The sequence below is a fragment of the Pteropus vampyrus genome, unplaced genomic scaffold (assembly GCF_000151845.1).
Source record: "Pteropus vampyrus isolate Shadow unplaced genomic scaffold, Pvam_2.0 Scaffold193, whole genome shotgun sequence".
NCBI lineage: Eukaryota > Metazoa > Chordata > Mammalia > Chiroptera > Pteropodidae > Pteropus > Pteropus vampyrus.
Window position 1 is genome coordinate 1,282,308 of NW_011888974.1, and position 13,770 is coordinate 1,296,077.

General features: G+C 34.3%; 1 protein-coding gene, 1 long non-coding RNA gene and 2 pseudogenes across 2 annotated transcripts in view; 3 read left to right on the plus strand and 1 right to left on the minus strand.

The window, feature by feature from the left end:
• The window catches only part of BAZ1B (bromodomain adjacent to zinc finger domain 1B), a 63,280-nt gene that overhangs the window by 21,482 nt on the left and 28,028 nt on the right, over positions 1-13,770 (plus strand). The window contains exons 6-8 of the mRNA XM_011371677.2: positions 6,372-8,073; positions 12,249-12,387; positions 13,165-13,298. Coding sequence (XP_011369979.2) covers positions 6,372-8,073; positions 12,249-12,387; positions 13,165-13,298 — 1,975 coding nt within the window. The remainder of the gene's footprint in view (positions 1-6,371; positions 8,074-12,248; positions 12,388-13,164; positions 13,299-13,770) is intronic.
• LOC111746538 lies at positions 869-6,370 on the plus strand. The gene is made up of 2 exons (XR_002783163.1): positions 869-3,343; positions 3,632-6,370. It is a non-coding gene; the product is annotated as an uncharacterized LOC111746538 (long non-coding RNA).
• Positions 11,479-11,598, plus strand: LOC111746555 (annotated as a pseudogene).
• LOC111746570 lies at positions 12,805-12,922 on the minus strand (annotated as a pseudogene).

Below are 13,770 nucleotides of genomic sequence, written 5' to 3' on the forward strand. Positions count from 1 at the left end.
GCACCCAGGGTATGGTCTGTGGCTCCACCTGGGGCGTGAACCCAGGACTTTTTGCGTGTAAAGCAAATGTGCTAACCACTATACTATGCAGCCATCCCCTGGCCTCGGATTTCTAATTGTCTTTTTCTATCTCAGGATTTCTCCAGTAAGATTTTTTAATGTAGGTTATGAGAGTATTTATGCATCTTTGGTGGTAAATTTACTTATTTGTATACTGATGTTTTCATCTTGGTCTCTGGGCCAGAATGAGACCAGAAGAGGGCTGCTGGTCCATTAAAACTAAGGGTTCCAGCAACCCCCCTTCCCCCCCTTTTTAATTGTGAAATACTAAGGCTATTTTGAGTCATGTAATTAAATCACCTTAGATATCTTAAATTGATTTTGATGACAAAAGTAATATTGAGAAATGATTTTATTTCTTCAAACATTGATAAAGACCTCTAACCATAGTTGAGCATTTAACATGTTTTCTTATTTGAGATAAGCATGATCAAGCATTATCTTTCATTATGCTCTTTAAATTTTTATTAGTTGTATAAAAAGAAAAATTCAGGAATTATTTTTTTCTAGATCAGGAGTAAATTTTCCATGGCACTTTAGTAAATCTAAATTTGTTCCTTAATATTTTCATTTACTGAGGGGAAATTTAATTCATTGTTATTTCATTGCTGTAGTTTTTGAATTGATACAGCTTTTGGTAGTTTTAACTTGAAATAACTATATGTATTGCATGAGAATCCTATATAAAATCATTTTTGATTGAGTTTTAGACTTGTTATCATTTGAGTCCTTTAATATTTTCCTCTTTAAATTTTATAGTTGTCTTTTAATGTATTTTAGTTTAATGATTCAAGTGTGTTAAATGAAATAAAGATTAAGAATTTATGGATAAAAGGTCTTTGGGATTTATAAGAATAAAAAAGCTGATCTTTACTTTTTGTAGGAGCCAGAGACTACAGTTCCAGGAAATAGCTTGAAAAGCAATTTCTGAAAATGGCTACTCAAATTTCCTATTGAGGGCCTAAAATATTAACTTAATGAAATTTGGCTGTAATTCAGATTGAGTCTTGAACATGCAAGCTTGTGTAGACTAAACTGCTATAAGAAGACAGTGGTTCTACCTAGTAAGAGAAATTGAGACTCTTGTAAAATACTAATCTACAAAATTAAGAGCACATACTTAACTTTTTATTTATTTTTCCTACCTTAAACAATGATTTCTTATTCCCCAGTACTATTTGATATTTTACCGAATTTTGTCTTCTGAGTTTTACATAAGTGTTTTTTTGTTTATTCGTAAAATTAGTTTTCTTTAAGACCTTTTGGTATCAGCCAGGACAGAATATAGTAAAGGCATAGATAAATAGACCATAAAACAGTGCTTTGGATTCTTTCCTCAGCTAAAGAAAATTTTAAGTAATGCATTGAAAATTAGACCTGATCACATGATCTGTCCCAAAATCGGTAGGTTAAAACATTTTTTTGTCTCTTTGTCTTCTCTTTGTGTTTCGTAGAATTTAATGTTCTACTAGGCTGCTGAATACAACTGTTGAGAGATGAGATCTAGAGAGATGAGATCTGGAGAGAGGAAGCAAGTTCTGAGTAATAGTTTTAGGAAAGGGCTGATGGGGAGAGCTTGGGCGTGAGAGAAGAGAGTGTTACCTGAGTAGGGCGTGGTGTGATGATGAGGGTGTGTTTGTGGTCTAGTAAACCACATATAAATTACAGATACTCTTACTCATTTTATGTCCTGTGATGTTTCACATAACTGTAATGGGAACATAGCTAGTGAGTTCATTTCTTTAAGAAGTTCTGTTCCTCAAGAAAAATGCAGCTGTGGTTGAGTTTAGGGATAACAATTTTTTGTAGGCCAATTAATGACTTGGAGAAATGATTTACAGGGTAATTGAGTGATAACTGTCATCTAAGATGAAATCGGCTTAGTTCATTTTCTATTCTAATACATGCAGCTCTAGTGTTTTGTTATTCTCTTGGTAATATTTGAACTCTTATTTTGGACTGCTGTATCCTACTGAGGAAGCTTTTGGATAGAGATGTAACAAGAAATAAGACTTTTGTTTGACATTTGGAATCCTGAAATAATTCGGACTGATTTAATTTGGCTCCTAATACATTTTAAAAACATTTTATTTTGAAATCATTTCATATAGAAAAGTTGACAAAAATACTATAAATAATTTCCTTTCAAGTAGATCGTACTTTTTCAGTCGATTCCTCAAACGTTAACATTTACATTTGTTTTGTTATTTTCTCTCTATATACACATACACAAATCATTTTTTTTTTTTGAGATATTTGAGAGTAGATGATAAGACAGGATGCCCTTTTACAAAATACTTGAATATGTGTTGTCTAAAGACAAGGGTATTTTCTGTCTAACCTTTTTTAAATTTAAGAAGTAAAGAAAAATAATAAAAAGACAAGGATATTTTTAATGTAACTGTAGTACAGTTAACAAAATCAGTAAATTAACATTGAAACACTACTATTATCTGATCTATAGTTCTTACTCAAATTTTGCCATTTATCCAAATAAATCCTTTTAAAAAATTTTTGGTTTTAATAGGATCAAATATAGTATTATGTATTTACATGTTGTCTCTTGAGTATCCTCTAATCCCTTTAATCTGGAATAATCCCTCAGTTTTTCTTTGTCTTCTAAAAACCTTGACATTTTTTAAGAATACAAGCCAATTTTTCCAAAATGCCCCTAAATTTGGGTTTATTTCTTCATGATTCAATTTAGGTTATGAATTTTTGGTAGAAATACCACAGAAATGATGTTATGTTCTTCTCAGTGACATCAGAAGGTACATGATGTAATTTTGTGTCATTACTAGTGATAATTATATATTTTTAGAGATGTTTCTTCTAATAACTGATGTTTCAAATAAATTTTGAGAGCCCTAAGATTTTTTTTTAAATTTTGGCTCTGAAGTTTATTTATATGAGTTGGAGACAAGAGCAGAAGTGCTTTAAAAAATTAACTTTCAAAACACTGAAAAATATTTTATAGTAACATTTCACAAATTTGCTGATAAAGGCATCTAGACTCAGACAAACCCACTATATGAATGTTGCCTTAAAACTCCTAACATAATTCCTTGGGCAGTCAAGAACAGTGAATGAAAAATCCATATAGACAGCCAAAAATTTCTAATTTAGGGTTCTTGCTGTTTACTATTAAGTTAAATTTAGCATCTGAATGAGCTACTATAAATAAAATTTCTTTATTTTTATCTTATTTATTAGATTTCCTTATGCGTGGTGGCGGTTTGTTCCAAGTGACAAGGAACAAGTATAGAAGAAGGGCTTGTTAAGTGTAAGCTGACTTATTCATTGTAGACCCTGTTTATACCTCTTCTACTGCCTTGGTTCTCTGAGTTTGTTTCTCTGATTATATATTATTTTTCTTACAGCCTCTCATATTGCTGAGACAGGTATTTTTTACCTGTTTAGCAGTTAGGAATGGCTTTTGCCAAAAACTGTAATACTGCTAATCCAGATGTCCGTTCTTTTCTCCCTTCCTATGGACTACTCTAGTAGATTACTTATGCTGAATGGGGATAGGGGAGATCCTTAGCACATAAGTGGTTTTATACTTTTTCAGATCCCCCTGAGTCCAGCCATGTTGGCTCCCATTTGGCTGTGACTGCCCAGCATGCCCTATGCTGAGATGATCCAGTTACTGAAGGACTGCTCACGCTGGGAGCTGGCCTGTTGGGAGGGGGTTGGGTGAGTTAATTTATTTCATTTTTAAGAGAAAAAGAATTACACAGTGTGGCTTGGCAAAAACCACACCTTATAAATAAAAAAGAGTAGCTGGACCCTCTCATGATTAAATCATCCCAGCTCTTTCTTGTATCATTTTGCATAATGCAATGCTTCTAAGTAGAAAAAATTTAAAGAAACTTATGCTAAATTTGAGTGACTTTTAAAATAGAAACATAATCAGTAAATTAAGAAGTGGCCCAATTATAATAGACCCTGTTAAAACATATCTATTTAAAATGGTAAAAATGAAACTTACTCTTCTTTATTTAGTGAAATTTAGTGATAAATTTCATTTTAGAATGACTTAAGTCTGACTTATCCTGAGCATTAGAAAAAGTATCAGTCTATTTTGTCTGTACTCTGAATATTTTCTAAGACTAGCTGAGGAGGAGAGTTAACTCTTGGGAGGCACATATTTGTCTTTAATTCCTGCCTGGGTCGTGTTGGGTCTAACCCTATGATTTGTAGGCTTATTTTGAAATACGGTTTTCTTTGGTACTCTTACTGTCCTTGAATCTTAATAAGTTATTTTTGCTTATTCTTTTTAATCTTTTGAAATTTGTTTCTGGGGAATGAGAACTGAGAAATTCTGCTTCTTCTGGGGGATAGTGTCCCTTGAGTCACTGATAATGTTTATAGTCTGTAAATTATGAAACCTGTTTATCAACCCATACTGAGGATGATAATTGAGGAACAACCCAAAAACAGCCAGCTAGAAGAACAATAACTGGCAATTGCCTGTAATTCTTAAAGGGCAGATTGGCCTTTAAAGTTAGCGAACTTAGCCAGAAGAAGGGCTTGTTAAGTGTAAGCCAACTTATTCATTGTAGACCCTGTTTGTACCTCTTATACTGCCTTGGTTCTCTGAGTTTCTTTCTCTGATTATATCCTTAATATTTAAATCTTCTTTGGTATTGTAATACAGCTTATTAAATTTTACTACACCCGTTTGTTTACTTTAAACAAGAGCATAGGTGTCTGTATCATCCCTGGGATTTATTTCACAATAGCCATTTACCTATTGCCTTTTTAAAGGGGCTCATAATTTCATATTCCATAGTCTTTAGCTGTTTCCTTGTCTCATTCCACAGTAACCTATCTTATCCACTGCCTCTAGATTACTTCTTTGCATGTTGCTCTTATCAAGTTAGTTCCTTCCACTCAAAAACCTGAAGTTTTTTAGAATTGAGTGTTCTAGAGGTTATCTAGTCTTTTCTCCTAATCACTTGAAGGAATACTTTTTTTGAAATTAGTTGTACTTTTTCATTGCTGGTTTTTATTTCATTTAATTTGTGTTTTAGCTGCCAGGTTTTTTTTCTTTGTAATTATATTCTTTAAAGCATGGAAATCAAGTGTTTTTCTGTTTGTTTTTAACACACATTTAAACAAACAATATTTTTATGACTGGTTGGCTGGTTCTAACCTATTAACATTCTATATGATGGGGATAAGGTTGATGTTTGAGGAGACAGGAGAGGATGTGTGTCTTAGGAAAGTGGGAACGTGAATGGACTAAGAATATACTGTGATTACTGGGTGGCATTCAGGACCCACCCATTTGAGCAACCTGGTTATGAATTTAAGAACACACACTGTCACTGTATCTTTTATTCTAGTCATATTTAAGCCAAACATGGGCAGGCCAGGAGTAACTAGGTATAATAGAGCAAGGGAGACAAGGGAACTGTAGCTTTATGCAAGACTGCTTACAGTGATTGACTGTGGGATTTAATCTGGGTAAGGACAAGGAAATGAGCATGGTGAAAATGTGATAGAATTAAAAGATTTAAGGTCTTGGTGGGATTGAAGGATTGCAGAGTTGGGGTGTTAGAAGGTGTGACTTAGAAAGATGTGAGGGAATGATCAAAAAGAATTACATGAAATTGAGAATTTAGAGGGCTTATAGTTAATGTATTCATGGGAATGAGTTTCTGAGGTGTAGGTAGAGGACAAAGGGGAGTTTGAGGAACTAGGAGGCCAGGGTCACTAGGGCCCCTTACTTGTTTTTATTAGCTTGCACTGCTTTTTGTTGTTGGTATACTCACTGATACTTTTAATAAAGAAATATACTTCTGAATTTAGACAAACATACTTAAACAGTAAACTTTCTCCTTTAAAGCATAGAATACCCCCAATTGGAACAAAGGCTAAAATATAAAAATCTAGTCCTGTCTCAGGAACAATGTTGCTGTTATCTAAATCTAGTATCCTTAATCCGGGATCCATGGATGGACTCTGAAATTGTATGCTTAGTTTTGTATGTTTTTGAGGAAAGGGTTCATAGTTCTTTAAAGTATTTAAAAACTGCTAATCTGTGTATAAAGAGAAAGCTAGTTACATAGCAAAAATGTCTAATTAAATTAGAGTATAGATTTTTAAGGATGGTATCAAGAAAATTTCGGTATTGCTAAAACATTAACATTTATATTTTTGTTTTTTCAGAGACATAGTATCTATGAAGAAAAATGAATATGTAGTTTTACCTGAATAGCGGATACAGGGCCTCTAGGATGCTAAAATACTGTTTTTTTAAATTAGTTTTTAAAATTAATTTTGCTTCTCTTCTTGAATTCTAGTACATGACTCTCAACCCTTCTACTAAGAGGAAAAATACTGGATCCCCAGACAGGAAGCCCTCAAAGAAATCCAAGACGGACAACTCTTCTCTGAGTTCACCACTGAATCCTAAGTTATGGTGTCATGTACACTTGAAGAAATCCTTGAATGGCTCACCACTCAAAGTGAAGAACTCAAAGAATTCCAAATCTCCAGAAGAGCATCTGGAAGAAGTGATGAAGATGATGTCACCCAACAAGTTACATGCTAATTTTCACATTCCTAAGAAAGGCCCACATGCCAAGAAACCAGGGAAGCACAATGACAAACCTTTGAAAGCAAAGGGCAGAAGCAAAGGCATCCTGAATGGACAGAAATCCACAGGGAATTCCAAATCTCCAAAAAAGGGCCTGAAGACTCCTAAAACCAAAATGAAGCAAATGACTTTGTTGGATATGGCTAAAGGCACTCAGAAGATGACACGAGCCCCACGGAATTCTGGGGGTACACCCAGGTCCTCTAGTAAACCTCATAAACATCTGCCTCCTGCTGCCCTACACCTTATTGCCTACTACAAAGAAAACAAAGACAGGGAGGACAAGAAGAGTGCCCTGTCCTGTGTTATCTCCAAAACAGCTCGTCTCCTCTCTAGTGAAGATAGAGCTCGTCTCCCGGAAGAATTGCGAAGTATTGTTCAAAAACGCTTTGAGCTTCTAGAACACAAAAAGAGGTGGGCCTCTATGTCTGAAGAACAACGCAAAGAATATTTGAAAAAGAAACGAGAGGAACTGAAAGAAAAGTTAAAAGAGAAAGCCAAAGAACGGAGAGAGAAAGAAATGCTTGAGAAGCTAGAAAAACAGAAGCGGTACGAGGACCAAGAGTTAACTGGCAAAAACCTTCCAACATTTAGGTTGGTGGATACCCCTGAAGGGTTGCCCAACACACTCTTTGGGGATGTGGCCATGGTGGTGGAGTTCTTGAGCTGTTATTCTGGACTGCTCTTACCAGATGCTCAGTATCCTATTACTGCTGTGTCCCTTATGGAAGCCTTGAGTGCAGAAAAGGGTGGCTTTTTATACTTAAATAGAGTGTTGGTCATCCTCTTACAGACCTTATTACAAGATGAAATAGCAGAAGATTATGGTGAATTGGGAATGAAGCTGTCGGAAATCCCTCTGACTCTGCATTCTGTTTCAGAGCTGGTGCGGCTCTGCTTACGCAAATCTGATGTTCAGGAGGAAAGTGAGGGCTCGGACACAGATGATAATAAAGATTCAGCACCATTTGAGGACAATGAGGTACAAGATGAGTTCCTAGAGAAGTTGGAAACCTCTGAATTTTTTGAACTAACATCAGAAGAGAAGCTACAGATCTTAACAGCACTCTGCCACCGGATTCTCATGACATACTCAGTGCAAGACCATATGGAAACGAGGCAGCAGATGTCTGCAGAGTTGTGGAAGGAACGGCTTGCTGTGTTAAAGGAAGAAAATGATAAGAAGAGAGCAGAGAAACAGAAACGGAAAGAAATGGAAGCCAGAAATAAAGAAAATGGGAAAGAGGAGAATGGGTTAGGCAAAACTGATAGGAAAAAAGAAGTTGTGAAGTTTGAGCCCCAGGTAGATATGGAAGCTGAAGACATGATTAGTGCTGTGAAGAGCAGACGGCTACTTGCCATTCAGGCAAAGAAGGAACGGGAAATCCAGGAGAGAGAAATGAAAGGTAAAAGCTCATGTTGAGAGAAAAGGGGAAGCCTTGAGAAGGTAGTAAAAGTAAGGAAATTACTGAGGTAACGGTAGAGTCTCTTATTTGTCATAACTAGTTGTTTATGTAATACCACAGACCTTACTATGTATGTAATGTTCTAGCATGAGTGTTCAGCCTGACATTCTATAATTAATGATAGTTTGGCTTAGATTCATGTGATAACATCTTTTCTGGGTTTTCTGGTTTGGACTAGATCCACAAATAGGCGTAGTGAAAATAATGTATGACTTCGGAATTGCTAATATGGGCTAAAACCCTGCCTTGAGTAGCTGTATTTCTCTGGGCAAGTTACTTATCCATGCCTCAGTTTATCATATGTTTGTAAAGACTTGTAACAATTGAATGACAGCGTATTTGAAGCCTTCAGCACAGTTACCAACTTAGTTGTTAATTTTTCCCCTATTAAGAAGAACATAAAAATTTTGGGCTTTGATAGCACTGTGAAATCTGAACTTTAAATAAACAGCTTTATTAAATAATTCATAAACCATGCAGTTCTTCCATTTCTGATATACAATTTAGTATTTTTTAATAGTTATGTATAACCACCACAATTTTAGAACATTCTTATTACCTCAAAAAGAAGCCCCATACCCTTTAGCTATCATCACCCCACCCATCCCTCCTCCCCAGTCCTAAGCAGCCACCAGTCTACTACCATGACTGTAAATTTGCCTGTTCTGACATGTAAATGGAATCTTTTAATAAATATGTAGTCTTTTATGACTGATTTCTTTCACTTACAGTGTCTTCAAGGTTCATCCATATTATAGTGTGTTTCAATAGTACTTCATTCTTTTTAATAGCAAAATAATATTCTGTTGTTTGGATATACCATATTTTGTTCATTCATCAGTGATGGACATTTGGTTTGTTTCCACCTTTTTGGCTATTATGAATAATGCTGTTATGAGCATTGGTGTACAAGTTTTTGTGTGGATATATCTTTTCATTTCTCTTGGGATTCCTAGGAATGTAATTGCTTGGTCTTATTGTAACTCTGTTTAACTGAGGAACTGCCAGACAGTTTTTCAAAGTGACTGCACAATTTTACATTCCTATGAGTAATGTATGAGGATTCATTCTCATTTCTCCACTTGTCTGCATCCTTACCAACACTTGTTATTATGTGACTTGTGGATTATAACCGTCCTAGTGGTTGCTAATTGGTATCTCATTGTGGTTTTGATATGCGTTTCCTTGATGACTAATGATTTCTAGCATCTTTTCATGTGCCTACTGGTCATTTGTATATCTTCTTTGGAGAAATGTTAATTCAGATCTTTTGCCCATTTTCAAATTGGATTGTCTTGTTTTATTGAGGTAAGTTTCTTTATGTAACCTAAATACAAATCCCTTTCTTATCAGATATATGACTTGCAAGTATTTTCACCTATTTTATGCACTGTCTTTTTACCTTCCTGATAGTGTCCTCTGAAGCACAAATTTTTAAACTTTGACGAAGTCCAGTTTATCTATTTTTTTCTTTGGTTGCTTGTGGTTTTGGTGTCATATCTAGGAATCCATTGCCAAATCCAAGGTCATGAAGATTTACTCCTATGTTTTCTTTTAAAAGTCTTATAGTTTTAGCTCTTACCTTTAGGTTTTTGATTCATTTTGAGTTAATTTTTGTACACGGTATGAGGTAAGGGTCTAACCTCATTCTTTTGCTTGTCGCTATCCAGCGATATCCCAGTATCATTTGTTGAAAAGATTATTCTTTCCTCTGTTGAATGATCTTGGTGCCTTTGTCAAAAATCATTTGACTATAGATGTATCGATGTATTTCTGGACTTTCAATTCTATTCCACTGATCTATATGTTTATTCTTATACCATATTATGGTGTCTTGATGACTGTTGCTTTGTAATAGTTTTTGAAGTTGGGAAATGTAACTTATTCTTTGTAAAGATTGTTTTGGGTGTTCTAGGTCCATTGCAACTCCACAGTAATTTTAGAATTAGCTTGTCAATTTCTACAAAGAAGCCACCTGGGATTCTGATAGAGGTTGTTTTGAATCTATAGATTAATTTTGGGATCTGTAGGTTAAATCTATAGATCTAATAGATCTATTGCCATCTTAATGATATTTTGTTTTCTGATCCATGAATATCTTTTCCATTTATTTAGATTTTGAATTTCTTTGAACAATAGTTTGTAGTTTTCAGAATATAAAGTTGGTACTTCTGTTAAATTTATTCTAAATAGAGCTTGACACCCAAGGGTTCTACTTTGCTGTTCTTTATTCTATGTTTGTATCTCTCGTCTAGTACCCTGAGAACCCTGGCATTCATCCATATCAATATTTATTTATTTGGTCAGTCTTACAATGTACACAAAATTACTTTCAGAATTGCTATTATCTTACAGTAAACCTACAAAGTATATTAGTTTTTTTTTTAAGGCTATAAACTATTTTGATCACTGTTACAGTTTCCAACTTTATGAAAGTTACCAGCTTATGAAGTGAAGATGGTAAAAACCATTTACTTGTCAAAGTTGGATGCTAAGGATTAGACAGACATATCTAGAAATAGTCTTAAATTATGTGTGAGAGGTTTTAAGTCAAACAACTTGAGTAGTTCTTTCATTAGGAAGTATGTAATATTTCTTTTAAAACAGACTTTAGGTTATACCATTTATGGCCATTGAAATGTTTTTACATATGGATGCACACTGTATGTGTATATATATACTTGCCAGTTTGAAAGACAGTATAATTGTATTCCATAAAAAGCAACATGGAGGTTAACTTTATTTATGTCATACTTCAGCTGTGTTTTACCTGAAATATAATGATTTCTTTTTCAGTTTCTGAAGTGTGACTCTGTATATTACAGTTAACATAGGAGAAAGGCAAGGTAGACGATATTCTATTGATATAGAGAAACGGGGCAAAGAATATTAATATTTTGTCAATACCAGTATTTGAATTAGAGTTCAGGGCTTTCATATCTAGTTTAGTGCTGTAACTCCTGCATTAGATTTGGTCTTTTGATGACTTGCCCTAGTTTGTTTGTAGCTGCAGGAGAAGGAGCTTTTTCTTTACTGTGATTCAGCCATTATTTACCTTTGCGTACTGATCTCTACTGAAATCATTATTGTGAGCATAGTTTCATTCAGGCTAGAAAATTGTTTATTAAAGGTAACATGCCATGTTGGATTTAAATAAATGAAATTCGTCTTAACATTTTTAAAGTAATACTGTTAGACTGTTACATTTTCCAGAGTCTCATCATATTGTAGATGTTTAGTTGAGTTTTTTTTGTTCAGGGAAATTTCTGTTGGGATAGAATAAATCCATTCAATAAATGATCAAAAATAAATTGATTACAACTTTTTAAAATATTGACAGTAGTAGTCTACAGCCATGCCACCCTGAACAAGCCCAATCCCACATGATCTTGGAAACTTAAGCAGGGTCGGGCCTGGTTAGTACTTGGATGGGAGACCACCTACGAAGACTAGGTGCTGTAGGCGTAAAAAATAAGGGATTGTAAGCTTACAAGGTCCTTGCAATCTGTGAGATCAACCAAGGGTTGCCTCGCCTAAAAAACAAACAAAAAAAGGTAACTTGCTAAATAACTTGAAAAATAATATTTAATAGACAGTAATTGTTATTCACAAGTTTTTCCCTGCCTTTGCTTTCTCAATTCTTTTTTCTTGTCACCAGGGCTAATAAGCTGAATTACTATCAAGTTTCTCAAGGCTGAAATTTGTTTTATTTTGAAATGACTATTCTAGTTTTATCCATCCTGATCATTTTGAAGATCCTATGACTGGTCCTATCATAAAATATTTCAATTAATTCCATTTAAGATTACATCTAAAATTAATTACTAATAAGATAAAATCAACTTAATTACTTAAATTAATAAATTACATTTTGGAGAGAAAGATTTTTACATTGATTGATGGCTGTGATATCACCAAAATTCAGAACACATAGGAGGACCAGATAGAAATTGCTGCCTTTAGGTGTCATTTCTTATAATAAATTAGAATTAGGAGAAAAACTAAGGTTTGGTGGAAATTTATACTAGGTACTTTTCACTCCATATCTTATTTAATTTGTATGAATAGAGTTTACTAGAAAAAAAAATCTAGTTGATTCTTTTTATCTTTAACAGTGAAACTTGAACGCGAAGCTGAAGAAGAACGAATACGAAAACACAAAGCAGCTGCTGAGAAGGCATTCCAGGAGGGAATTGCCAAAGCTAAACTTGTCATGCGTAGGACTCCTATTGGTACAGATCGAAACCATAATAGGTAAGTCATTAAATTTATTTTTTGTCATCTTGTAGGGCCTTTATGTTTTTACTAGTTATGAAACTGTTTACAGTACTAAGAATAGACACATTTTTCTGTTCATGGATTTTGGAAACAATTGCTCATCACATTTATTGAATATTTACTATCCAAATGCTGGGGTTATAAAGATAAATAGGACATGATCCTGTCCTTGAAGATACCACAAATATGAAACTTAAATTATAGTGATAGGCGAAACATAAACCAAATAGAGGTCTTTAAAAATGGCAGTGCATTTAATTTTATTTAAAAAAAATTTTTTTTTAGATGAGACAATCCTTGGTTGACCTCACAGATTGCAAGGACCTTACAATCTGTCAACTTACAATCCCTTAATTAATTAATTGATTGATTGATTAGTTAGTTAGTTTTTTGCTCCTACAGCACCTTGTCTTCCTAAGTGGTCTCCCATCCAAGTACTAACCAGGCCCGACCCTGCTTAGCTTCTGAGATCAGATGGGATCGGGCTTATTCATGTGGCATGGCTGTAGAAAGCAATGCATTTTAAATACATACATTGTATGGAAGCCGAAGTAGAGAAATATTAGAAGGTATAAAAATTACAGATATTAAACAAGTCTCAAATGTCAAAAATTTTGGTGTTTTTTGCTTTACTTTATAATTTGTATATTTCTGAATATTCAGTAATATTCTATAATCATCTTCCCAAACAGTAAAGTCATTCTATGCTCATGATGTATTATTATGTTATTAATATGTGGTTGTGATTTGTAGATACTGGCTCTTCTCAGATGAAGTTCCAGGATTGTTCATTGAAAAAGGCTGGGTGCATGACAGCATTGACTACCGATTCAGCCATCACCGCAAAGACCATGCTGACTCTCCTGATGAGGATTACTGTCCCCGCAGTATGTATATCTGTTAGTTATTTGACCCTGCTCAAGTAGGGTAAATGTTAGAACTGTCTTTCCTCTTTATCTTTTCCATTTGCAGAATTTCTTTATTGCCTTCTTAGGTAGATATATTTGAGTGGGGTGAATGGGTGTGAAATGTACAGAAAGAAGGGAGGAAACTAACATTTTGATTACCAACTTTGTTCCAGTCATAATGTGAAAAAATAAAGAGCTTGAAAACTACTCATGTAAAACTTAATTCCCAAACATCTCTAATACTTGTATTAGATTTTATATGAGTGGTTTTCAAACTTTGTCCCTCATAAATCTCTTCGTAGGTCCCTGAAGGGCTAGATTTGAGATAGTAGGGCTGTTAAGGCAGTTATATGTCTTCTTCCCCTTTTAGAATTCATTTATTCAATATTTATGGTGCATCTCTATTTGCCTACCAATTTTTCATGTGCAAGATAGCAAATAATACAGAAAA